This window comes from Cervus canadensis, chromosome 13 (genome assembly GCF_019320065.1).
Source record: "Cervus canadensis isolate Bull #8, Minnesota chromosome 13, ASM1932006v1, whole genome shotgun sequence".
Classification (NCBI taxonomy): Eukaryota; Metazoa; Chordata; class Mammalia; order Artiodactyla; family Cervidae; genus Cervus; species Cervus canadensis.
Genome location: NC_057398.1, coordinates 74,803,061 through 74,823,431, shown reverse-complemented (window position 1 = coordinate 74,823,431; position 20,371 = coordinate 74,803,061). Strand labels below are relative to the sequence as shown.

The 20,371-nt window shown below is 58.5% G+C and overlaps 1 protein-coding gene across 1 annotated transcript; it reads right to left on the bottom strand.

Annotated features, from left to right (window-relative positions):
- Nucleotides 1–513: 513 nt before the first annotated feature.
- Nucleotides 514–18,490, bottom strand: ETNK2 (ethanolamine kinase 2). The gene is made up of 8 exons (XM_043485030.1): nt 18,228–18,490; nt 16,288–16,547; nt 13,309–13,431; nt 8,663–8,805; nt 8,035–8,118; nt 5,473–5,618; nt 3,952–4,025; nt 514–2,084 (listed from the first exon to the last, which is right to left on the bottom strand). Exons 1-8 carry the CDS (start codon nt 18,393–18,395, stop codon nt 2,012–2,014), a joined length of 1,071 nt encoding a protein of 356 aa, XP_043340965.1. The 5' UTR covers nt 18,396–18,490; the 3' UTR covers nt 514–2,011.
- Between the last annotated feature and the right edge of the window lie 1,881 nt (nt 18,491–20,371).

The following is a 20,371-nucleotide window of genomic DNA, read 5'->3' as shown; positions in this document are numbered from 1 at the left end:
GGTTGCCACGGCTCACGGGTACTTCTGCAAGCACCAGCCAAGCAGAGTTCACCTGGCAGGCGGCCACTGCTGCTGCAGGTGCTACTCCTGAGGGCACCGGGCACCTTCTGGGGGCCCCGAGGCGGGCCCTCGGAGTGCAGCCGGGGCTGCTGGGAGGCGCCCGCCCAGCTCTGAGCTTCTGTTCTTTCTCTGGCCTACCGAGGCCACAGTGCGGGTCCAGAAATAATCACCCTGGCCTGCTCTCAGCCACTCCCTGCTCAACTCAACAGCTAGCGGTGAGTGAGCACCAAGGAAGTCCTGAGCACTTGCATGCGGGTCTCCCTGGCCCATCGCCTAGGCAGGCATCCACGGCCTTGTTCCCTGTAGGCTCTGCCCTCTCAGGGTCAACTTCAAAAGCAGTAGAACTGTGAGACCATCAATTCTGCCCCAAGCCGGGACCCCAGAGAGGAGTGGCCACACCCCCTCCACACCACCACAGAGCATATCACAGGATCCAGGTCAAATCCTCACTAGTGGCTCTCAGGCGTGGTCTATACATGACCATTTTAATGCAGAAAATGATGATCATTTACAAATGAGTCATTTCATAGGCCAGAGCCAGGAGGACCCGAAAGGCGGTGTGGGCAGGAAGGAGGTGGAGGCCATTGAGAGTCGGGGAAGCACCATCACCGCCAATCCCACCCAGGCCCCTGCACGCTGGGCAAGCCCTGGCCGTCCGTGGCCCCTGCCCTTCGACTCCCACTAGTCACTCCCCGGGGGAAGACTGTGGGTCAACTTTAGGACAGAAGACTGTTCCTGGGATGTGGAGAGACTGTTCCTGGGAAGTCAGGGCCGGGAGGGCAAGGAGGGAGGGGAGACAATGCCGGCCTCCGTGCAGCCGCCCGCTCTGGGCTGCAGCCCCTCCAGCCAGGCAGCCTGAAGCCGAGCCAGCCTTCGGGCCCATGCCCTCCCTTCCCTCCTGGCAGGCGGCAGAGGGACTGAGCACAGGCCCGCGGCAGAAGGGGCACTGAGGGATGGGAAGGGCTTATCTGGCTGGATCTGCTTTGGAGAAAGGGAGGGATCTCAGGAGGCGGCGGCTGGGGTAGCCATCAAACCTGACTCTAGACGCCTCCCCCAGCATCTATACATCCATCGGTCAGAGTTGGCAGGATACTCGTCTGGACCCAGCACCTCCCACCTGGGGCACGCAGGGGTAGACAGGCTGGAGGCTCAGGGCCCCGGAGGTAGAAAGGAGCCCCCCCACCCTCCCCCTCTCCCAGGCCAGGAAGGTCAAAGACACGAAGGCAGCCCAGGCTCCAGGATGGCCCAGATGGGAAGGCTGGGCTTGCCAGGGTGGTTGAGGTCTGAGCCCAGACTCAGGATGGCCGGGATGGGAAGGTCCTAGGGTGGTTGAGGTCTGAGCCCAGACTCAGGATGGCCAGGGTGGGAAGGCTGGGCTTGCCAGGGTGGTTGAGTCCCAGCCCAGACTCAGGATGGCCGGGGTGGGAAGGCTGGGCTTCCCAGGGTGGTTGAGTCCCAGCTCAGACTCAGGATGGCCAGGGTGGGAAGGGTGGGCCTCCCAGGGTGGTTGAGTCCCAGCCCAAACTCAGGATGGCCGGGGTGGGAAGGCTGGGCCTCCCAGGGTGGTTGAGTCCCAGCCCAGACTCAGGATGGCCGGGATGGGAAGGCCCTAGGGTGGTTGAGGTCTGAGCCCAGACTCAGGATGGCCAGGGTGGGAAGGCTGGGCTTCCCAGGGCGGCTGCAGTCCCAGTCCCACCTGGCTTCAGGCACTCCCCGTCACCAGGTCTGGCAAGGTGGAGAGGACCCCCAGAGCTGGGTCCTATCAGCCCCTCCAAACAAAAACGGTCACCAGAAGCATCTCTCAGGGCTGGGAACAGGGGCAGAGCGCTCTTCAGGGACACCCCCCTGGCCCCTTGCCCACCTTGTCCAAGGTGCAGACCCCAGAGCAGAGCCGGGCCCTGGAGAACAAGCAGGTCTGGCCAGGCAGAAGGGGGAGGGCTGGAAAGGGTGGTCACTTTGGCATCTCCAGGGCCGACACCTGAGGCTTCACCTTGAAATACTGGTTGAATCGGATCACCGCATACCTGCCAGAATGCAGGAAGGGAAACGAGGTGAGAAGGGAAGCCCGGTGAGCCCTGCTGGGGGCATTCACACCATGAGGAAAATTTCTCACCAGCTCAGCCCATCTAGATCTGGACAAATGGACCCCAGACCAGGCTGGGGTTTTTTGTTCATTTTGTTTTGACTTCAACTATAGTTTTTACTTTTCTTCTTAGATCAGACTGGAGCGACTTCTCCCCAAATGTGTTTGTCTGTCGATTCTTACAGCTCAGTGATCAGTAAGTTCACCTTGTTGAGCGACAGATCTCCAGGACTTTTCGTTATGTAAACCTGGACTCTCCCGACACAGCAAGAGCCCAGCCCCCAGCACCCACCGTCCTACTTCCGTCCCCACGGATTTGACTACTTTAGCTCCCCCATCTAAGTGGGATCACACAGCATTGGTCGTCTTGTGACTGGCTTATTTCCCTTAGCACAATGTTCCTAAGGTTCATCTGTGTTGTATTATGTGACATAATTTCCTTCCTCTTTGGAGGTGGAATAACATTCCCTGTGTGTATAGACCACATTTTGTTTATCCATTCACCCATCAGTGGACCCTTGGGTTGCTTTCACCTCCTGGCTATTGTGGATAATGCTACTATGAACATGGTTCTGCAAATATCTGTTTGAGACCCTGCTTTCAATTCTTTTGAGTATACAGACCCAGCAGTAAGACTGCTGGATCACACAGTAATTCTATGTTCACTCTTGGAAGAAGGACCGTATTCTTCCCCACAGACGTTATACCATTTCACTTCCCCAACAGCAGAGCCCAGGGTTCCCGTGCCTCCACATCCTCACCAACACGTGTTGTTTTCTGTGTATTTAAAAGCAGCCATCCTAGTGGGTGTAAGGTGGGGGTAACTGGGGGTTTGACTTGCATTTTTCCAATTTTTGTGAACACTTTGAAGCCCGCATTGTGATTCCTTTTCAGCTGAGGGTGGGTAGGGAGGATAAAGACAGAGAGTGGACCAGGATGGAAGGCAAAATGATTTCTGGTCCTTCGGGGCCACATCTCACAGGACAGGGCCACCTGAGTGGTCAGTACTCATCTACACTCTCGGTACAGCCCCCGATGGGTCACTAGGGGCCCGTAAAGGAGCACTTGGGCCCGGGGCCCATGCACAGAGGCAGTGTGGTCAGCACCAGGCACTGAGCAGCTTCGCCAGCCATCCACCCTCTGGACAACTGTCCCTTCTGCCATTAAATGAGGGTTGCACTCATGATCTTTACACTGCTGCTACTGCTAAGTCGCTTCAGTCGTGTCCGACTCTGTGCGACCCCACAGACGGAAGCCCACCAGACTCCCCCATCCCTGGGATTCTCCAGGCAAGAACACTGGAGTGGGTTGCCATTTCCTTCTCCAATGCATGAAAGTGAAAAGTGAAAGGGAAGTCACTCAGTCGTGTCCGACTCTTAGCAACCCCATGGACTGCAGCCCACCAGGCTCTCTGTCCATGGGATTTTCCAGGCAAGAGTACTGGACTGGGGGATCTTTACACTAGTTTCCAGCAATTCCCATCAGTGCCAGGCTGTGTGGGGAAGAGCCACCCAGTGGAGCAGACAGCAGACTACAACAGAGGAGGAGGAAGCAGCTCGGCAGGAGGTGGGGTGAGAGGCTTCTGACCCCCTTAGAGAGGGGTCCTGGGCACACGTACTCCGTAGGTGTCCGGGGAGCAGCAGCCCTCCTTGTGTGGGCTGGCAGGGACAGCGCAGAGGCATGCATCCTGGGCGGCCTATTTGGGGTGTCCTTCACCCGCATGCCCTGGGCTCAAGGCTCTTCCTCCCGTCCACCCCACTCCCCCACCCCCGCCCCCATATGACTCCCAGCTTGCTCCCTGCACTCACCTGAGGAAATCAAAGTCGATGGTGGAGAACTGGTTCTGGATGAGGGCCCAGAGTGCCCAGAGGAAGTGAGACGCCTGAAAACAGGTCAGAAAATCAGTGTGGTGAGCCTGACAGCTGGAAGGACACGGTCATTGTGAAAGACACACAGAACTAGGACGCTGGCAGAAACACACAGGTGGGGGTAGTGCAGGGGTCACTGCATGGCACTCGGGGCCTCCACACCCGCTATGGAAGGCAAGCAGGGTAGGTTCTCTCTGCCCTCAGGCTTAAGCAGACCTTCAGCTTGTTCCCCAGCTTAAGCACCCCGTCCACAGCACCCCGGCCACAAGGGCATCAGAGAGTGAGTCACGGGAAGGCCTCTAAACTGCCCTCGCTCCTGTCATGGGGGGGGCGAGGTGAGAAAACAAGCCCAGACAGGGGCCAGGCCACCAACCTGGGGCCCATCTGCCGCCCAGGCTGCCCCAGGCGCCAGAAGCCGGGGCGCGGGGTCCCTGCTGCCGGCGACCCAGGCCAGGCCCCGCTCCCCCCGGAGCTCCCTCTCCACCCCGAGGCCGGCCCGCTCTGCGGTCGGCTCTGCAATACTCCTCCCATTTTCCTCCCTTGTCATGACTTAGAAGGGGCAGAGATCAATTAGCAAGTAGGAATGGTTACTAAAAATTTAGCTAAAGGAAGGCATGGGCGAAGAACCTTAAAAAGAATCACTTGGTTGTATAGCAGAAATTAACATAACATTGTAAATCAACTATGCATCAATAAAATAAATATTTTTAAAGAGAAGGAAGAACCTGATGAGAATCAGTCTTATACCAATAAGGAAAATAGAATAGGCAATTCCAAATTACATGCGATTAAAGATTTCATTTAAGCTCTATAATGCATTGTGAAATTCACATCAGCTGATTTGTCTTCTTGCTTATGCATGACTGACATCAGAAAGACTAGCTAGCAATCCCCTTGGCACATATCAGTGAAGACCTGGCATGAAGCATGTACCTTGGATAAACAGCGCTCAAAACTGAGAACTGACAGCATAGTAATTTCAGAAGAAAGAGCCTGATGGGAAAGGCTGACACAGAGTTCTGAGTAAGTCAGTGGGAACAGTCAACAAGGAGGAGTTTTTAGAACTGACATTCTCTACTTTTTCCAAAGGCTAAAACAAAACAAAACAAAGGATGCATTTAACTGTAGCATGAAAGGCTAAGGTTAGACACTGGAAAGAACTTGTCCAAATGAGAATTGCTAAAACAGGAAGTGGGGATCTTCTTGGAAATAGTTCTCCAGGAAGGAGAGAGAACCTGAACTTGATGGAATGGGAGGAAAGCAGAGAAGAGGGCATCTTAGTATTACGAAGTCCAAGATGGCTCTTCCCAGACTCCACCTCAAGGCTGGGACTCCCTGGACCTCAGCCCTGACCCTGGGCTCTGCTTCCTCCGACCACAGGGCTGTGAGGGGACAGGAGCTGGGGGTGAGCCCTCCTGCCAGCTCCTCCCTCCTTGCCCCCTTCCAGCCCCCAGCACTCACCAGAGCAAACTTGTTGACTTGCACGTAGAGCCTCTCCACCTCTCTGGGGGTCACAGCCGTCCCCTTCTGGGCCTGCAGGTAGTAGTGCAGCCACTGCAGCTGGGTCTCCCGCGCCGGGTACCGCGAGTAATCGACCTCGTTCACACCTGAGGGGGATGCGGCCGCTCAGAAGCTGCTGGGAGATGGGCCCACCTGGGGGGTCTCCTCCAGCTCAGCAGCTGCTCCCTGATGCCCTCAAAACCACCATCTCCTTTGCCCTGGGGGGCTGTGCCAAAGAAACCAGCTTCTTTGACCACCAAGCTCTAACGTATGGAGAGCCGACCCCCATCCCAGCGGAGGGCACTGCTTTCAGCTGAGCTGGAGGAAACAACAGAGGGAGGCAGACTTGTTGAGGGGCAAGGCACTGTCCTGCAGGTGATGGGGGTTCCCCTAAGACAGCACCACTGCACCCCTGCACCCTACACAAAACCACAGCACACAGGAGGTGCTGGGTCAAAGCCCTGAGTCAGGAGTCTAGTTGTCTTAGATCTGATGCTAGCCTCCAGTTAACTTTGAACAAGCCCTTTCTTTTCAGCGGCCTGGATGCAATATATCAATATCTCAAACACTGCTTCCTTTTTAGGTAACCAGTGTTGAACTTACCTAAAAACATCACCTGGAGTGCTTGGCAAAGATACAGACTGCCAGGCACCCCACCCTGTCCAACTCTCCAGATGATTTGACACACAGCCATGCTTGGAAGCCCTGAGCTAAGTGGCCTCAATGCCTTCTAGTCCTGCCCTTTCTTGAGTCCTCAAGCTGCCAGCCCAATACACACGAGCCAGATCCCGGGCACGGTGGCAGAGAGACTGGCTCAGAGCTGGCACAGGAAGAAGCGATTTGTTAGATGGGACCAGGCCTGGGCCACCTTCCCTTGTCTCTTCCTCCCTCTCTTTTCTCTCTGTCTTTCCCAAGCTTCCCTATGTTCCTGGAGAAATACAAGAATGCGGCTGGAAAAGAAGCTGCTGGCACGGAGCTACACTCGGAGGCCCAGAGAGAAGACAGTTGTTCAAGGTCACACAGCCAGTTAGAGACTGGTTCTTAGCTCCCCTTCCTATCAGGGTCTCCCTGCTCCTGGGAACCCAGGAGGTGCCTCTCTCTTCCACTGCCATTCCCATCCCCCCATCCTAGGTTCCTGGCCTTCATTCTCAACTTAGAAGCAGGATACGACCTTGGCCCCTTGGAGAAAGTCCAGCTGGACTCTGCTCTGTGTGGTGGGTGAGAAGGACTTAAGATGCTTGACAGTTACCCACTTCGGAAAGGCCGGTGCGTCTGGCAACCGAGCAATCCCAACCCCAGTGCTCAGCGGTGCCAGCCTCTGCTCCAGGCCACACCCCACAGCTCAGCTGCTCGGCACAGCTGAGGCCCCACCACCCCGTGGGTTTCTGGGTGCCGCTGGTGGCCACCCTGGGGAGTCACACCCTCAGGTACAGAGCTTGACAGCCCTGGTCACCTGGGATTCCAGAAGGGGAAGAGTTGGCCCGGCTGGCTGGGGCGTGCCCGAGGCTGGGGTGGGTGCCTTCCCTCTCCGAAGCCACGGGGACTGGTTACATCCCCCCAGCACCCCACACTGCCGGCCTGGGGATGTCCCTCCCACCCCGGTGCCCACCTTCAACCACCAGTTGCCTCTTTAGCCCCATCAAATTGTTTAACAATTAAGCCCTCAAGCTGGAAAAACCTGCCCTGCTTCCTCTACACAAATGATTCCATTGTACGCACCCGCCTTTATGGAAGGCCAGCCTGTACCAGGACATACCCCTCATCCAGCCTCTTCCAAGGTGCTCCAGCGTCCCTTGAACGCTCCCCTGAATGATGCCAGCAGGCTTGGGGCTTATGTGTGCCATGCTGGTGTGTGTATCACGTATCAAAACTATGAGGTAGGCGCTAGCTTCTCCATCTCACAGAGGCACAGAAAATGTAAGGAACTTGCCCCAAGGACCATACAGCTAGTCAGCAACAAAGCCAAAAAGTGAACTTGGGGAGTCAAGTTGTGGGGCACACACTTTGAACTAGTTCCACCACAATTAAGCTCATCAGGCCACCAGGCCAATAGCTACTTGCTGCTTGTTCTGCCCTTTCTCTGCCTGCAGGGACCCCATTTACACGGGCTGTACTGGGCCAAAAGCAGCTGGGGGTGAGTGGCAGCTGACATCAAGCTACGCTGGAGCAGCGGGTGGGCTGTGTCTGCCCAGAGGAAGGGATCTCTTTCTTTCTACCTTACCTGTCAAGCTGAGTGTCCTCAGGGATCCCACAGAGGGCACGTTTTCTGAATGTGTACCACATGGGCTAGCAGGGGCTCACGCTGTGTACATGGGTCCACCCACTCCCCACCCCACCTTGAGACCTGAGGCTTCCTCAAGCAGGCTGTGCCCACCCCTCCGCTGAGCTGTGAAATCTTGAGGACAGGTGTGTCCAGCCTCCCTTCCCCATAAACCGAACCCCCTCCCCCAGTTCCCCTGGACCTGGCCCCCCATCACAAGGAGGGTGTCTTGGACATAGGCTGAACAGTAACACCCTTCTCACCTGCAAACTCATTGAAATGGTTGCCAATGTCAAAAGCTTGGTAGTTGTAGCCAGCATATTCATAGTCGATGAACCGCACATGACCTGTGAGGCAGAGGAGAGGCAGGGAGGGTTGGCCCCAGAGTTGGACACAGGGCTTTTGGTCAGGCTCTCACAGCCTCAGGAGTGCCCCCGCCGACTCCCAGGGGCTCTGCAGCACCCCAGCCTAACCCAGCATCTCAGTGGCCATCTTCTAAGATGCTTCCTTCCGTCTGTCCATTTGCCCAGCTCCAGCTCCCCCCTCACCCAGCTGGGGCCTTGGCTGAGGACCAGAAAATAAGGCTAAGGCCTCTGTGGGGGTGAAGCTGGTCAGGAACCCAGGGAGGTCGCTCTCTGTGAAGGCTCAGGGTAGCCGGGATGTCCTCACTGTCAGGGAGAATGGCTCCACAAACCATAATTTTGAGTTCTTTTGTGGTAAAGTTTTCCTAGCCAGGAATTTGTTTCTTTTTCACTTCTCTCCTACAGATCAACTTGAGACCTACACCAGACGGTCTCCCTTCGCTTGCCCCGCACCAGCCTGAGGAGTGACACCCCGAAGCTGCTGACAGAGCCGCCGAAGGCCTGCTCCCCCCGGGCCGGGCCGCGGTACCTTTGCTGCTGTCGTAGATGATGTTTTTGCAGAGCAGGTCGTTGTGACAAAACACCACCGGGGAGTCCAGCGGGGGCAGGTGCTCCTTCAGCCAGGCCAGCTCCTGCTCCAACACGCCGACCTCAGGGACGTCCGCCGACAGGCTGCGCGGCGGCAAGGCGGCCGGTGAGGGGCTCAGAGCGGGCGGGAGGCTCAGACGCCCCGGCCCCGGCCCCGTCACCGCCCTCACTGCACAGAGACCCTGGACAAATGGCTGGCCTTTCAAGCCCTCACTTTGGTCGCATGTAAAAGGACACTAACGTTTTCCTGTCCTTCTGACTTCCTGTGGTTACTCTGAGAAGCTGCTTAACACATGGGCACGGAAGCACTTTGCAAAGCATGCAAGCCCCTGACTGAACAGCATCCTGCTTCTTCATGAAAGGGAGCAGGAGATAGGATGGAGGCTCAAGAGGCGTCAGGGAGGAGAGAATGAGCGTCCAAACTCAGTTATCCCAGAAAGGAGAAGGGCAGCAGGGGAGGGGTGCAAATAGACCTTCTCAGAGCACTTCTGAAGGGGAGATGTAGCTCTCTTAACGAAGAGCCCAGAACTCCTCCAGTGGGCGAGGGACGGAGCCCTGGAAGTGACTGGAGCACTGGGGCTCCTGAGCAGGCAGAGGGGCGTCCGGGTGTGTCTCCCTCCTGCCCTGGCAGCTGGTGACATGGTCGGAAAGGACCTGAGGCCATTTTGACTAGCTTCCCATTGCACAGAAAGACCACTCGGGTCCACACAAGAAAGCCAAAAAAAAAAAAAAACTGCTTCTTAGCCCCACGTCTACAAGGCCAAGGGAATACCAGGGCCTTTTGATAGAAAAACACTTCTCTTGCGCCTCAGTAACTCACCGCCCCCTTGAACTGTGGGTGTGTCTCCCCGCCCCGGCCCCCTGTGTGTGTGAGGGCAAGTCCAGAGCAGGAGCGAAGATGAAGATGCGTATCTATGGATGCACGACCCAGCTGTCCCTCAGCCCACCCGACCCTGTGGCCCACGGGAAGCACTTCTGCTAAAGGCACATGTCCGTGAATGAACGAATGGGTCAGTCAACGATGCTCTCAGAGGCCTTGGGGAAGCTGATGAGGGTGTTCTGTGCGCCAATGCCCTGAACTTTGGTCCTGCGAAGCGCACAGGTCTGTGTACACTGAAAAATCAAATAGTTAGCGGAGCCCTTAAACACCTAGCCTCCTCCCCTCCACCCATTGGTGGCTCTGGGGTTTTATCTCCATTCATGTGACTCCTGTTTGCTTTCTTGTCCAGGGCAGCAGGGATACGTGCAGGAGGCTGAGAAGGAGATGTGTCCTCGCTGACTCTCCTGCAGGAGGCCCCACTGGCCCTCACCCAGCCCAGAAGCCAGAACGCAGGGGAGAGGATTCAGCGGCTGAGGCAGCTTCACACGGCCCTGTAAGAGGACGAGCAGGAGGCTCCCCCCAGGCTTTGAGAGGGTCAAAGCTAAAGAGCATCTGAGGCCTCCAGTCCAGCTCCAGGGGGAAACAGAGGCTCAGGGCAGAGGCTTCCTCCCACCTCCAGAGCCTTACACACCTGGACACTGTACTCCCTCACCTAAGGAGAGCAGTCCTTGGCGTGTCCAAGAACCCAAACCCAAGCTGAGCCTCTGCCCTGAAGGGGTGTCAGTGCCCCTCGGAGGCTCTGCACCGCCCACTCTGAGCCTGCGGGTCTCTTAGGGGCCGGGTGGGGGAGGCCGCCCCTCACTCACAGGAATGTCTCTGTGTCCACATCTTGGCTTTTCTTAAGAGGCTCCCTTTTCTTTCAAGATTCCTTCCCGCCTCCCCCCTTGAACTGACCATCCAAAGATAAGAATTAGGAGGCTTCCTTTGGTTTGCCCAGGTCTTAGCGGCTCGGCCATCCAAGATGCCTGCCGCCCAGGCCCTGACCCCTGTCTGACCCCTACACTAGCCACCCCAAGGCCCTGCTGCTCGTTATACGTGGGAACAATCCAGACCTTCCGCCTTCTCCTTGGGCTGCCCTGCTTCCCACCCCTGAGCTCTGGAAACATCGCCAGCTTTGCTGCCTTCAGCCCTGACGTCTCTCAAGGCTGAGCGGATGGCAGAGCAGTAACCACCGCCGCATCACAGAAACTCCCACACCCGAGCCCAAAGCTTCTCGACTCCTCCGTCCCTCGGAGGCAGCGGGAGGGGGTGAAGCGGCTGGGGGCCCCTCAGGGAAACCTAGGCGTGTCCACCTGGCTCTCGTATCCAGGTGCGCTGGTGAGGGGGGGCACCGTCTCCCTGGAGAAAGGACTTTCTAAGTGTTCACATGTACATACAGTCAACCCGTGCACACCTCCTCCTGATGCCCCTGAGCAGTGATCAGCCCATGTCCCTGCTATGCTGGGCCCCTCCAGGGCCCCACCCAGCATCAGACCATACGCCCATCCTGCCAGGCCTCCCTCGTCCCCCTGTCCTCCTTCTCCCCGGGAAGCTGCCACAGCAATGTTCCTCGGAATGCGGCTCCCTGATCCTGCACCCAGATCACCTGAGGAGCCTGTCAGCATGCAGATTCCTAGGGTCTCATGTGAGACCTCCCAATCGACCTCCAGGGTTAGGCTCGGAATCTGCCCGTGGCAAGCACCCAGGGGGACCTCATGCTCCAGTTTAGGGACCCTAGGCTTAGATGTTGCCCATCAGATTATAACACTCCCCCCGCTGGCCTCCCTGCCTCAAAGTCCCCAGCTCCCACCCAAGTCTGCCCTTTACAATGAGCTCCTTACAAGGTGAAGGTGTCTAACACCTTCACAACGACTCTCCACTGCCTGCTAAATTAATCAGTCTGGGCTCCTTTACCTGCCATGAAGGCCCCTCACAATCTAGCTCCAGCTCCCCTCTGCAGTCCCATCTCCCACAACCTGCCCTCCTAAGACTGGCTCCAGCCACCTCATCCACTCATCATCCATAAACAAGCCTCTGCTCCAGCCGGAGGCCTCCCTTCTCATCTCTGCCATCTGAGTCTGCCGAGAAGACGTTTCCTGGTGCCCCCTCTCATGCATACACCACATACCCTGCACAGGCGGGTCCTATTTACATGGATGCTTTCTAAGCTCCTTGAGGGCAGGGCCACTTCACCCTCAAGTATTTTTATTGTTTTAAAGTCCAATCAGTGTTTGTGAGATGAACCCTAAATCAGGGTTATTAGGCAATGACGGGAACTCAAGTGCTTCGTCTCATCCAAGTGATTGCTCATCGCTGTCCTGCTTGTTGCAGGTTAGACAGCTTAGGGCAGGATCCATCCCCTCAAGAGGCTCAACTTAAGCAGCTTGATTCGCCCAAGGTCAAAGGTGTGATGAGAGAAAAGGAAGTCAGCCAGCTCTTCTTCAAAGAGCACACCCCTCTCAACAACGTCACCCTCTTAAGATTACACAGTGACAGTACAGTCAAAAGAAGCTGCAGGAACAAGAGTGATGCCTGAGCATCGAGCCTGGACTCCAGTCCTTGAACTGCCATTGATCAGGTGGGCAAGCCCATCTCTCCTCTGGGCCTCGGTTTCATCATCTGTCAAGTGAAAGTGGGAGGCTGGCTGATCAGAGGGTCTTGCTCTCTGTGTGCTGTTCAAGTCCTAGAATAAGTCCTAGTCCTGGTTCCAGTCCTAGTCCCTTCCTGGGGGAAGGCAGTCCTTGTCCCAGACACATTGACATGGAAGGTCTCAACACCGGCCGTCCAAGACAAACAGTCCCTAAGTGGTGCTTGCTAATCAGTGGGAGGGAGGATCCCGATAAAGTCATGAGTGATGCGTGTGGCAGAGACGCACCCTCGTGATGGTTAATTACTGTCTTATCTTAGAGGGGGACAAGACGCCCTTCCATCAGACCTCTTCTGTACCCTGCTCCCATGAACATTTGGAAAAGAGTGACACTCAAGCCCAGTGGGGAACGTGGAGAGATCGGAGACACACTATGGCCTTTTGGGGGGGCAGGGGTAACTTCAGTCTTTTCTCCACCCTTTTCTCAGCACTCAAGTAGGCTGGGGAGTTAGGTATCTGAAGGCTAGAAGGATCTCAGGTTGCTGGCCAGAGAGCGTAAGAAGAGGTCCAGGGAATTGCATCTTACCCGGGGAAAGGCAATGTCAGGAGGGCCAGAGCACACCCTCCCTGGGAGAGCAGTGAGGTAGCAGCAGCTGTCAGTTTGAACAAGGTGGGGGACTGGGGCCCCAGAGCCCTGTGGGGGCAAGAGGCGTCTGGGCAAGTAGACGTCCCCAGGGCTTGTCAGCTGGTGAGCTGAGCCCCACACTGCTCTCAAGAGGGCCAGGCCATCCCTTCCCAGGGCTCGGAGCCAGCTCAGGGAGAAAGGGCCCTGCAGAAATAAGAGCCCCGTGACCCCGGGAAAAGTCTCCTCTCTGAGCTCAGTATCCTGCAAGTGAAATGGGGAAATGTTGTCCTCAACCCTAGTACCTGCCCTAACCAAAAAATGAAGGAGAAATAAGCACGTAAGGACAAAACTGCGGGAACAAGTTCCTGAGATTTCACAAACTGACCGAACTCTGCGTGGAGAGAGAGGCCCGGGAATCGGTACTGAAGCTAAACCTTCTTGTCGGGCAGGCTGGGCCAGGGGCCGTGCTAAGGCGTAGGGGCAGCGGAAGCCTCGGGCTCTCTGAGATCCTTGTACCTGGGGTTAATCTCGTTCTTCACGAGGGTGAAGTAATTGTGCATCTTGTGCCAGAGGGTGGGCTTAGGCAGGCTGCCGTTGGCGTGGATGGTGTGAATCTTGGCCATTTCTAAGGCGATCAGCCTGCAGCAGAAAACAGGGAGAGCAGAGTCTGAGACTGGGGCCAGTGTGGGACTATCACAAGTCAGGAGCCCTCGGGCCCGCAGAAGGAAGGTCTCAGGACCTTCAGGACGTGAAAATGATAAGGCCTTCAGCCCAGCAGCTCCCCTTCCCGAACAGAGCTAGGACAGCGTCAGGAAGCAAAAGGGCAAAGCAGTGGGCTGTTGCCACAGGTCAGGGACCTTGCCCCACCACAGGGTTGAGTAACCCCGGCAAACCCTGAGCAGAGAGGGGTCACCTGGGCGTGGGGGCGGAACCCCTCCCACCGCCCCGCCCCGCCCCGCCCCATCTGGACTCAGACCCACGCCATCAGAGTGAGGTAGATGCCGGGCCCCAAGGAATCCGGGGTGGTGATGCCAGGCAGAGGAGCAATGCGCGTCTCTTATCAGCCTGGTCAAGGTGGGGAGGGAAGCAGGCTGGCTCTGGGCAGCCCCTTCCTCTGTAGCAAGGAGGCGATGCTGGCGGCTGGGTGCCAAGGACGCAAAACAAACCAGTGTTCTATTTTCAAGTTCTCCCGTGGACATTATCCAAGGTCCCGGGAGGGAGGCAGGGGGTGGTGGGATGGGGGAAAGCAGAGCTGGGGAGGCTGCTGGGAGGGGGGGAGTGGGCAGAGGACGGGTGCTCAGAGAGGGAAGGCCCTGATAAGGAGCCCAGCGTCTGAGGCCCGCGCCCCCGCGGCCTCCCCCACCCCCTGCCAGCTCCCCTCCTGCAGCCCCACCCCCACCCAGCTGCGAGCCTCCAACATTCTAGCTTCCTTCGCCCTTGCCTGCTGCTCAAATAATAATCACTGGGAAAGACAAGGGCATTGGCTGTTGAAACCTTGTTACTAGGTTGTTCTAGGGACAACCCCTCCACTCCGCAGGTCCTGGGAAGGAGCAGCCATCACCCACCAGGAGAGCCGGGCAGACTAGGGGCTCCCCCAGAAGGCCCCAAGGCTCTCACCTTTAAAGGGTGGAGGGGCAGGAGGTATGGCAGCAGCCAAGTGGGTGAGAGAGGAAGGCTGTCTTCTCAGGGGTGAGAGGCCCTAGGGCAGGAGTGAGCCTGCCAGAGCTTGGGCAAGGCGGGGACACAGACCTGAAACCCGGGGCTCCCCTACTCGAGGGAAGATTCCGAAGCAAAGAGCCTAAACAGAGTGTTTCCTTGAGTATCAGCAGGGTTGTTGTCTGGAGTAGCAGAGAAAGTCACCTCAACACGGCATTTTTGTGCCGCAGAGCATGAAGGCATCACACGGAGGTTGGGAGGTGAGGTTCAGGAAACCTGGGGAGGTAGCTCCTGGGGCTCTCCCCTGCCTTTCCCCCAGAGATCGATCCACCTCTGCCTGAAGGACAGTGGTCTGTCCTGGGAATCATCAAGGAAGCATCTGCTTCCTGCCTCTATCCCAAGTTCTGACTTGTGTAAAGTTCTTATCAAACCTAAATCCACCTGCAGTATTCCTGACAGTGGTAACTGTTTCCACGGGAGGATGCCGGGCAGCATCCATGGGAGAACGGGGGTGGGGAGGACCCGCTGATCTGTGAGCTTCTTGGCACAAGGCTGAGGGGGAGCTGGCGGGACTGTGGGAGGAGTCGGGATGGGGTCCGCCGCCCTCAGCCCACTCTGACCTCACGTCTCCAGCTGGGTGCGTATGGACCTGTCACCTGCAGCCTGAGAAGACCCTCTCACAGGGGTGCACGTTCTATCCTCACCCCCGCCCCCCATCCCCGGCCACACACACAACTGCACGTGAATATCCTGGGGCCCAACCAGCCCGAAAGGCAGTGCTCTCAGAGTTCCTTCTTCCAAGTTCCCAGAGGGCCTGCTAGGGCTTCACTGCACATAGGGCAGGGGCACTAACCAACTTGGGGTTAGCTGGGTAGCAGATGACAGAGCAAAGATGCTTCTTGGTCTGCTCCCTAAGTGGGCTTTCCTGTTTCCCTCGAGAGCTGAAAAGCTTCTTCCCCTTAGGTGGGACAGGACAGGTCCCACGGATCTCAAGCAGACCCCTGTGCTGCTGTCGGGGGCGTCTGGGGTAAATTTCGGCCTGCCTCAAGCCTCACTGTGGTCTGAGCGCCCTGCCCGTGGGCATGGCAGGAAGGAGGATCCTGCCCGACCTCCCTGCCCAGCATGATAAGAAGAGAGCATCAGACGGCTCTTCTTTTAATTCTCCCCCTTCCAGACCCCCAACAGAGGCATCCACAGGTTAAGTCTAGTTCCTGGGTCCTACACATCCAGGCATTTAATAGGAGGTGATCCCTAAGGGGTCTAGGTCCTTAGGAGTCTCTGGAAGGAAGCCTCAGCAGTCTCCCAAACCTGGGCTCCCACCTTGTCAGGAAGGATAGAAAGAGCTCGTATGGGGAGAGGGCTGGCACCAACTGGGCGGGTACAGCCATGCTCAGCCCGGGTAAGGCCCATTCTCCAGGAGTCCCTGGGCTCTTGGCAGGAGGGGAGAAGCAGGAAACCTTGAGCGCTCTGGGGATTTGGCTCAGATTTCACTTCCAAGGCTACAAGATGTTTCCAGGTCAGATGTGGGGTGGGCGGAGAACTGAGGCATGGGCCAGGAAGCAGATCCCCCTTTGGTTTCATGTTCAGCAGAATTCTCACTTGCCTCCCCAAGAACACATCCTTTTAGCAGACCTCACTGAATATCGAGACAAAACGACAGCTGCTCTCCACAGAGCAAGGCATATAAGCACACACACACTTTCCATGCAATTTTAAGGATTTCATAGATCTTAAGACTCTTTCACGGACTCCACTCCACCAGGGAGGCAGGCCAATGACTTCAAAGCCCAAGGCCTGTGGAATCCTGGAGATAAACGGTACCCCGGGTGCCCTCCTTACCTGAAGAGCCGGGGCTCACGGATGTGCTCTGGCCCCAGGGCCACGCCCCTCATGTATTCATAGCACAGACCATTCTGGAAGGTGCAGTAGAGTTTCGGGGCACAGCCGTGAGCCCGCAGGAGCTGGAAGTTCCGGACCTCACTCTCACGGTCCACCAGCAGCTCCGTCCGCTCCCCGTAGACTCGGACCAGCACACAGTCCCGCATGTCCTCCTCCACGTAGCATGCCACCAGCTTGTTGGTGATGCCGTCAGTGAAGCGCTGGCACAGGGGAGAGGGCGGCGCAGGGTCGTGTGGGGCGGGCGAGGCGTCCTGTGCTGCCCCAGCTCCAGCACGCGTTGCTGGTTTGAATGCTGAGCACAATCACGCAGCACCTGCATCCTTCAGCCCTCTCACTGAGAGAAGAGCTCGGCACTGCTCCTAACCCTCCACCCTTTCCCAGCGCTTGAGACAGACCAGAGTTCAGGAAACAGGAGCTTGGGCTCAGCCCAGGCTCACTTCTCCTGGTTCTGCCTCGGGGGAATGGGATTTGGCCGCTGAATAATTCTCACACCAATTGGTGGGTAGAAGCCTGCCCCCCCTACCCCCTATCCCCAGGTCCCACCAGGCCCTAAAAGAAACCTCCATGGACCAGAGTGCCACAGAGGGGGCGGGGGGTTGCCTAGGAGGGGTACGGCCTGACCTAAGTGGCCTCTCATCTCTCTGCCTACCAGGCAGAGGGCCCCTTGCCATCCCTCTTACCCTACCCAGCGACAGAGATATAGGAGGGTACTGAGATTGGCACCCACCCCAGGGCCAGGTGGTCACAGCTCCTTATGGCCAAGAGAGGCAGACAGAAGATCCCGCGCTGGGAGAGCAGGTTCTCCGACCAGGGTGACAAGGAGGAGTGAACCATGGAGTTTATGGGATACAGAGTGAAAGGGCAGGCAGGGGCCTTACGGGACAACCGAAGCAAGAAAAGGTGGGGGAACTGAGGCGCAGAGAGTGGAGGGACTGGAAGGCAGCAAGTTAGGCCAGTGCTGGAGTTAACCTCAGGCCTGCTTGATGGCCTGACAGTTTTACACCAAGGCCCTCTTTTACTGTGAAAAGGTTACCCACTCCCCATCTCCCGAAAGGGTTTGTGAGCCTTCCCAGGTCTTGAACCTCCCTCTCCCCACCAGCAGCCCCACCAGCGTGGAGGCCCTGCTGCTCCAGCACAAGCCGCAGGTGCCCACTCAAGGCAGCAGCCCCCACAGGCAGCTCCTGGAGGGGCTGGGGCAGCTGAGGAGCCTCTACCGAGGTCTGCTGGGGAGTCAGCCTGAGGCTGCTCAGGGAGAGACTCTGCTCGCGTCTGTGTCCCTATGCCCGTGCCCAGCTCAGCAGGGAGGTGTCCTGTGTAGGGGGTGCTGAGCCAGAGTTCAAGGCAGGAGAGAGGCTCTCCACCCGGCGCGGGGCTGGGGGCTAGCTCGAGGTCCACAGGGTGGCTCCAGGACCAGCAGGAGCGGCTCAGAGCCCGGAGACTCTGCTCCCACTCTGGGCTGCAACGGGGGCACTGATGCGTGCGTGACAGTGTGGGGGGCGCCCTTAAAAGTTCCTGCCTCCGCAGCTTTCAGAGCCGGGTGGGCACCGGCTTCTGGGCAGCGGGGGGCACGCGCGCACAGCGCCCGGGGGTGGGGCCCGCACGCGCGGCGCGCTGACAGTGGGCAGGTGGCCCTCCCGGCGCGCCCGGGCCGGAGAGGAGGGGTGCGTGTGCAGGGCCGAGAAGAGAGCAGGGAGCCTGGCTGTGCTCAGGGACCGAGACAGAGAAAGAAGGACCGAGGCACGCCGCCGGCGCACCCCCTCGCGTGCAGCAGCGGCGCGCACCCCTGAGACCCACACCCGGAGGGATGCCCAGCCAGACGCGCGCAGCCCAGCTGCAGCCCCGCGGGGCCGCCTCCCCGGCCGCCTGCCCGCTCGGCTTACCTTGGTCAGGACTCGTTCGGGCTTCCAGCGCGGCCGCAGCTCCCGGATGAGGCGCAGGGCGCCCGGGAGGATGTCGTCCTGGTCCACCGATATGCCGAAGCACGGGACGGCGGCGGCTCTCGGGGGCCCAGGGGGCGCCCCGCGGCCCGCGCCGGCCGCCGCCTCCATGCCCCATGCGCGCCGCGGGGGTGGCCCCGGCCCTCAGGTAGGAGGGCGGGCCGGGCAGCCGGGGCACAGCCGGCCCCTGCAGCCCCGCCCCCGGAGCGCGGCGCGGACGGGGGCGCGGCGGGGGCGGGGCCGGGGCGCGGCGCGGGCGGGACCGGAGCGCGGCGCAGGCGGGGGCGCTGCGGGGGCGGGGCGGGGCCGGAGCGCGGCGGGGGCGGGGCCGGGAGCGGCGGGGGTGGGGCCGGGAGCGGCGGGGGCGGGGTCGGGCCTGCCGCGACGTCACGGGCTGCCCGCCGGGGCAGCGCCGACTCCTGCAGCCTCTGCGGCCGCCGCCGGGGATCCGCGCGCGGGGCTGCCCGCGGGAGCCGGGACGCGGGGCCGGAACGCGGAGGAGGCAGCCCCGGTTCGCTCCCCGGCTTCCGAGGCCGCGAGGGGCCTCCTTCCTCCCGCCCCGCCAGAGGCCGCGCCCCCGGGTAACCGGGGCGGGGCCCGGGGAAAGCTCCCCGCGCTCCCCGAGTCCGCCCTGAGGTGTGGAGGTTCCGCCGCCCCCAGGTGGTCAGCTTGGGCGGCACCACCTGAGCCCGCAGTCCCTGGACTCCTGCAAGAGGCTCTGCGGGAGGAGGCCTTTGGGGATGACGAGGGGACTGGGGAGATGCATTTTGGAGGGGAGCGTGCCGGTGGGGACCTCAGTCACCAACCGGCTTGGGGCTTGGGAGGCGCCACCCAGGAAAGTGCCTGCTTCCCCACGTTGCCCTTTTCACCTCTTCGGGAACCTCCCAACCTCAAGGCCCCTGGCCTCATTGCTGCCCAGAATCCCGCTCTGCCCCTCAAAACTTCTGGGCTGATGAGTGTTCTGTTTATGTGTTGTCCAGGGCTGTGACCACCAGCCACGTGTAACTGTCCAGCGACTGAAATGGGGCTAGTGCAACATTTAATTCAATTTTATGTTTAATGTAAGCAGTCTATATGACTGTCTTATAGAATAGGATAGAAGATGTTGGGGGTGGGGGCTGCTTAAGGTCACAGAGCCCAGGATGTTGGGAAAGGACTCTGACTCCAAACCTTCCTGCAGCGAGGAAATACAGCTAAGCAGGCAAGAAGACTCAGAGAGTCATGCTCCTGGCTCTGCACAGGGGTGTCACAGATGTGGGAATGCTGCCCGGGAGAGGTCCTGGGGTTCCATACAATCCCAACAGGCGGTAATTCTTGAGTATGAGGTTTGCTGGGGCCTGGGTGAGCCCCTCAGTGCCTCACTTCTTTCAGTCAGAAGAGGGGTGAGCAGCTGTCATGAAGAGGGACAGTGTCAGTGGCTTCATTCGGGCAGATATGGTCTCTTACTCCCCAAGCTACACGTCTCCCACAGACCGTCCAAGGCGTCAGAGTGGGAGAAGACCTCGGCCTGAGCCCCAGGTCTTGTGATATGCAAGAGTGCAGTGCATAGATCTATGTGCTGGTGCACCTGGGGCCGTACCGGGGTGGCTGAAGCTCTGAACCTGTGACGGTTCACCTATATGTGGGAAGGTGGGAAGATCTCAAGGTCTGAGTCAGACGGGCAGCCTTCTAGTTGTGTTTTCACTGAGCAATCCTGGCCGAATGCTTTCACTCTCTGAGGCTCAGTTTCTCCTCATGTACAGAGGGAATATCAGACAGACCTCTGGGGTTCTATGCGTTTAGGTGTTACTGCCTTAGATGGCATGTTGAAGGGCTACGTGGGGAAGCACAGAGCCTGAGCTAGCGGCTGACCTCCGTGAGCTTGGAGCATCTTTCTGTCTACAGTCCACTGCCACAGCATTAGCTTTGGTTCTCCAGGGGCTGGCTCTCTGCAAGCTTCTCGTCCAGGGTAGTGTAAACAGCTCCATCTGAACCCTGCTGACGTTGGACGGGTGGCATCAGCCCTGCATGCAGGAACCTGTGTTTGTGAGCGATTGTATAGTTTGTCTTTCTGTCACATTCCTGTCTGCACAAGAACACACACTGTA

Excerpts from the sequence above, each read along its gene's own strand:
- ETNK2 (XM_043485030.1), bottom strand. The coding sequence starts at position 18,395 with ATGGAGGCGGCGGCCGGCGCGGGCCGCGGGGCGCCCCCTGGGCCCCCG. Across the intron at positions 16,548-18,227 it reads CCGAACGAGTCCTGACCAAG|CGCTTCACTGACGGCATCAC; the intron begins GTAAGCCGAGCG and ends CCCCTGTGCCAG. Across the intron at positions 13,432-16,287 it reads CGTGAGCCCCGGCTCTTCAG|GCTGATCGCCTTAGAAATGG; the intron begins GTAAGGAGGGCA and ends TTTCTGCTGCAG.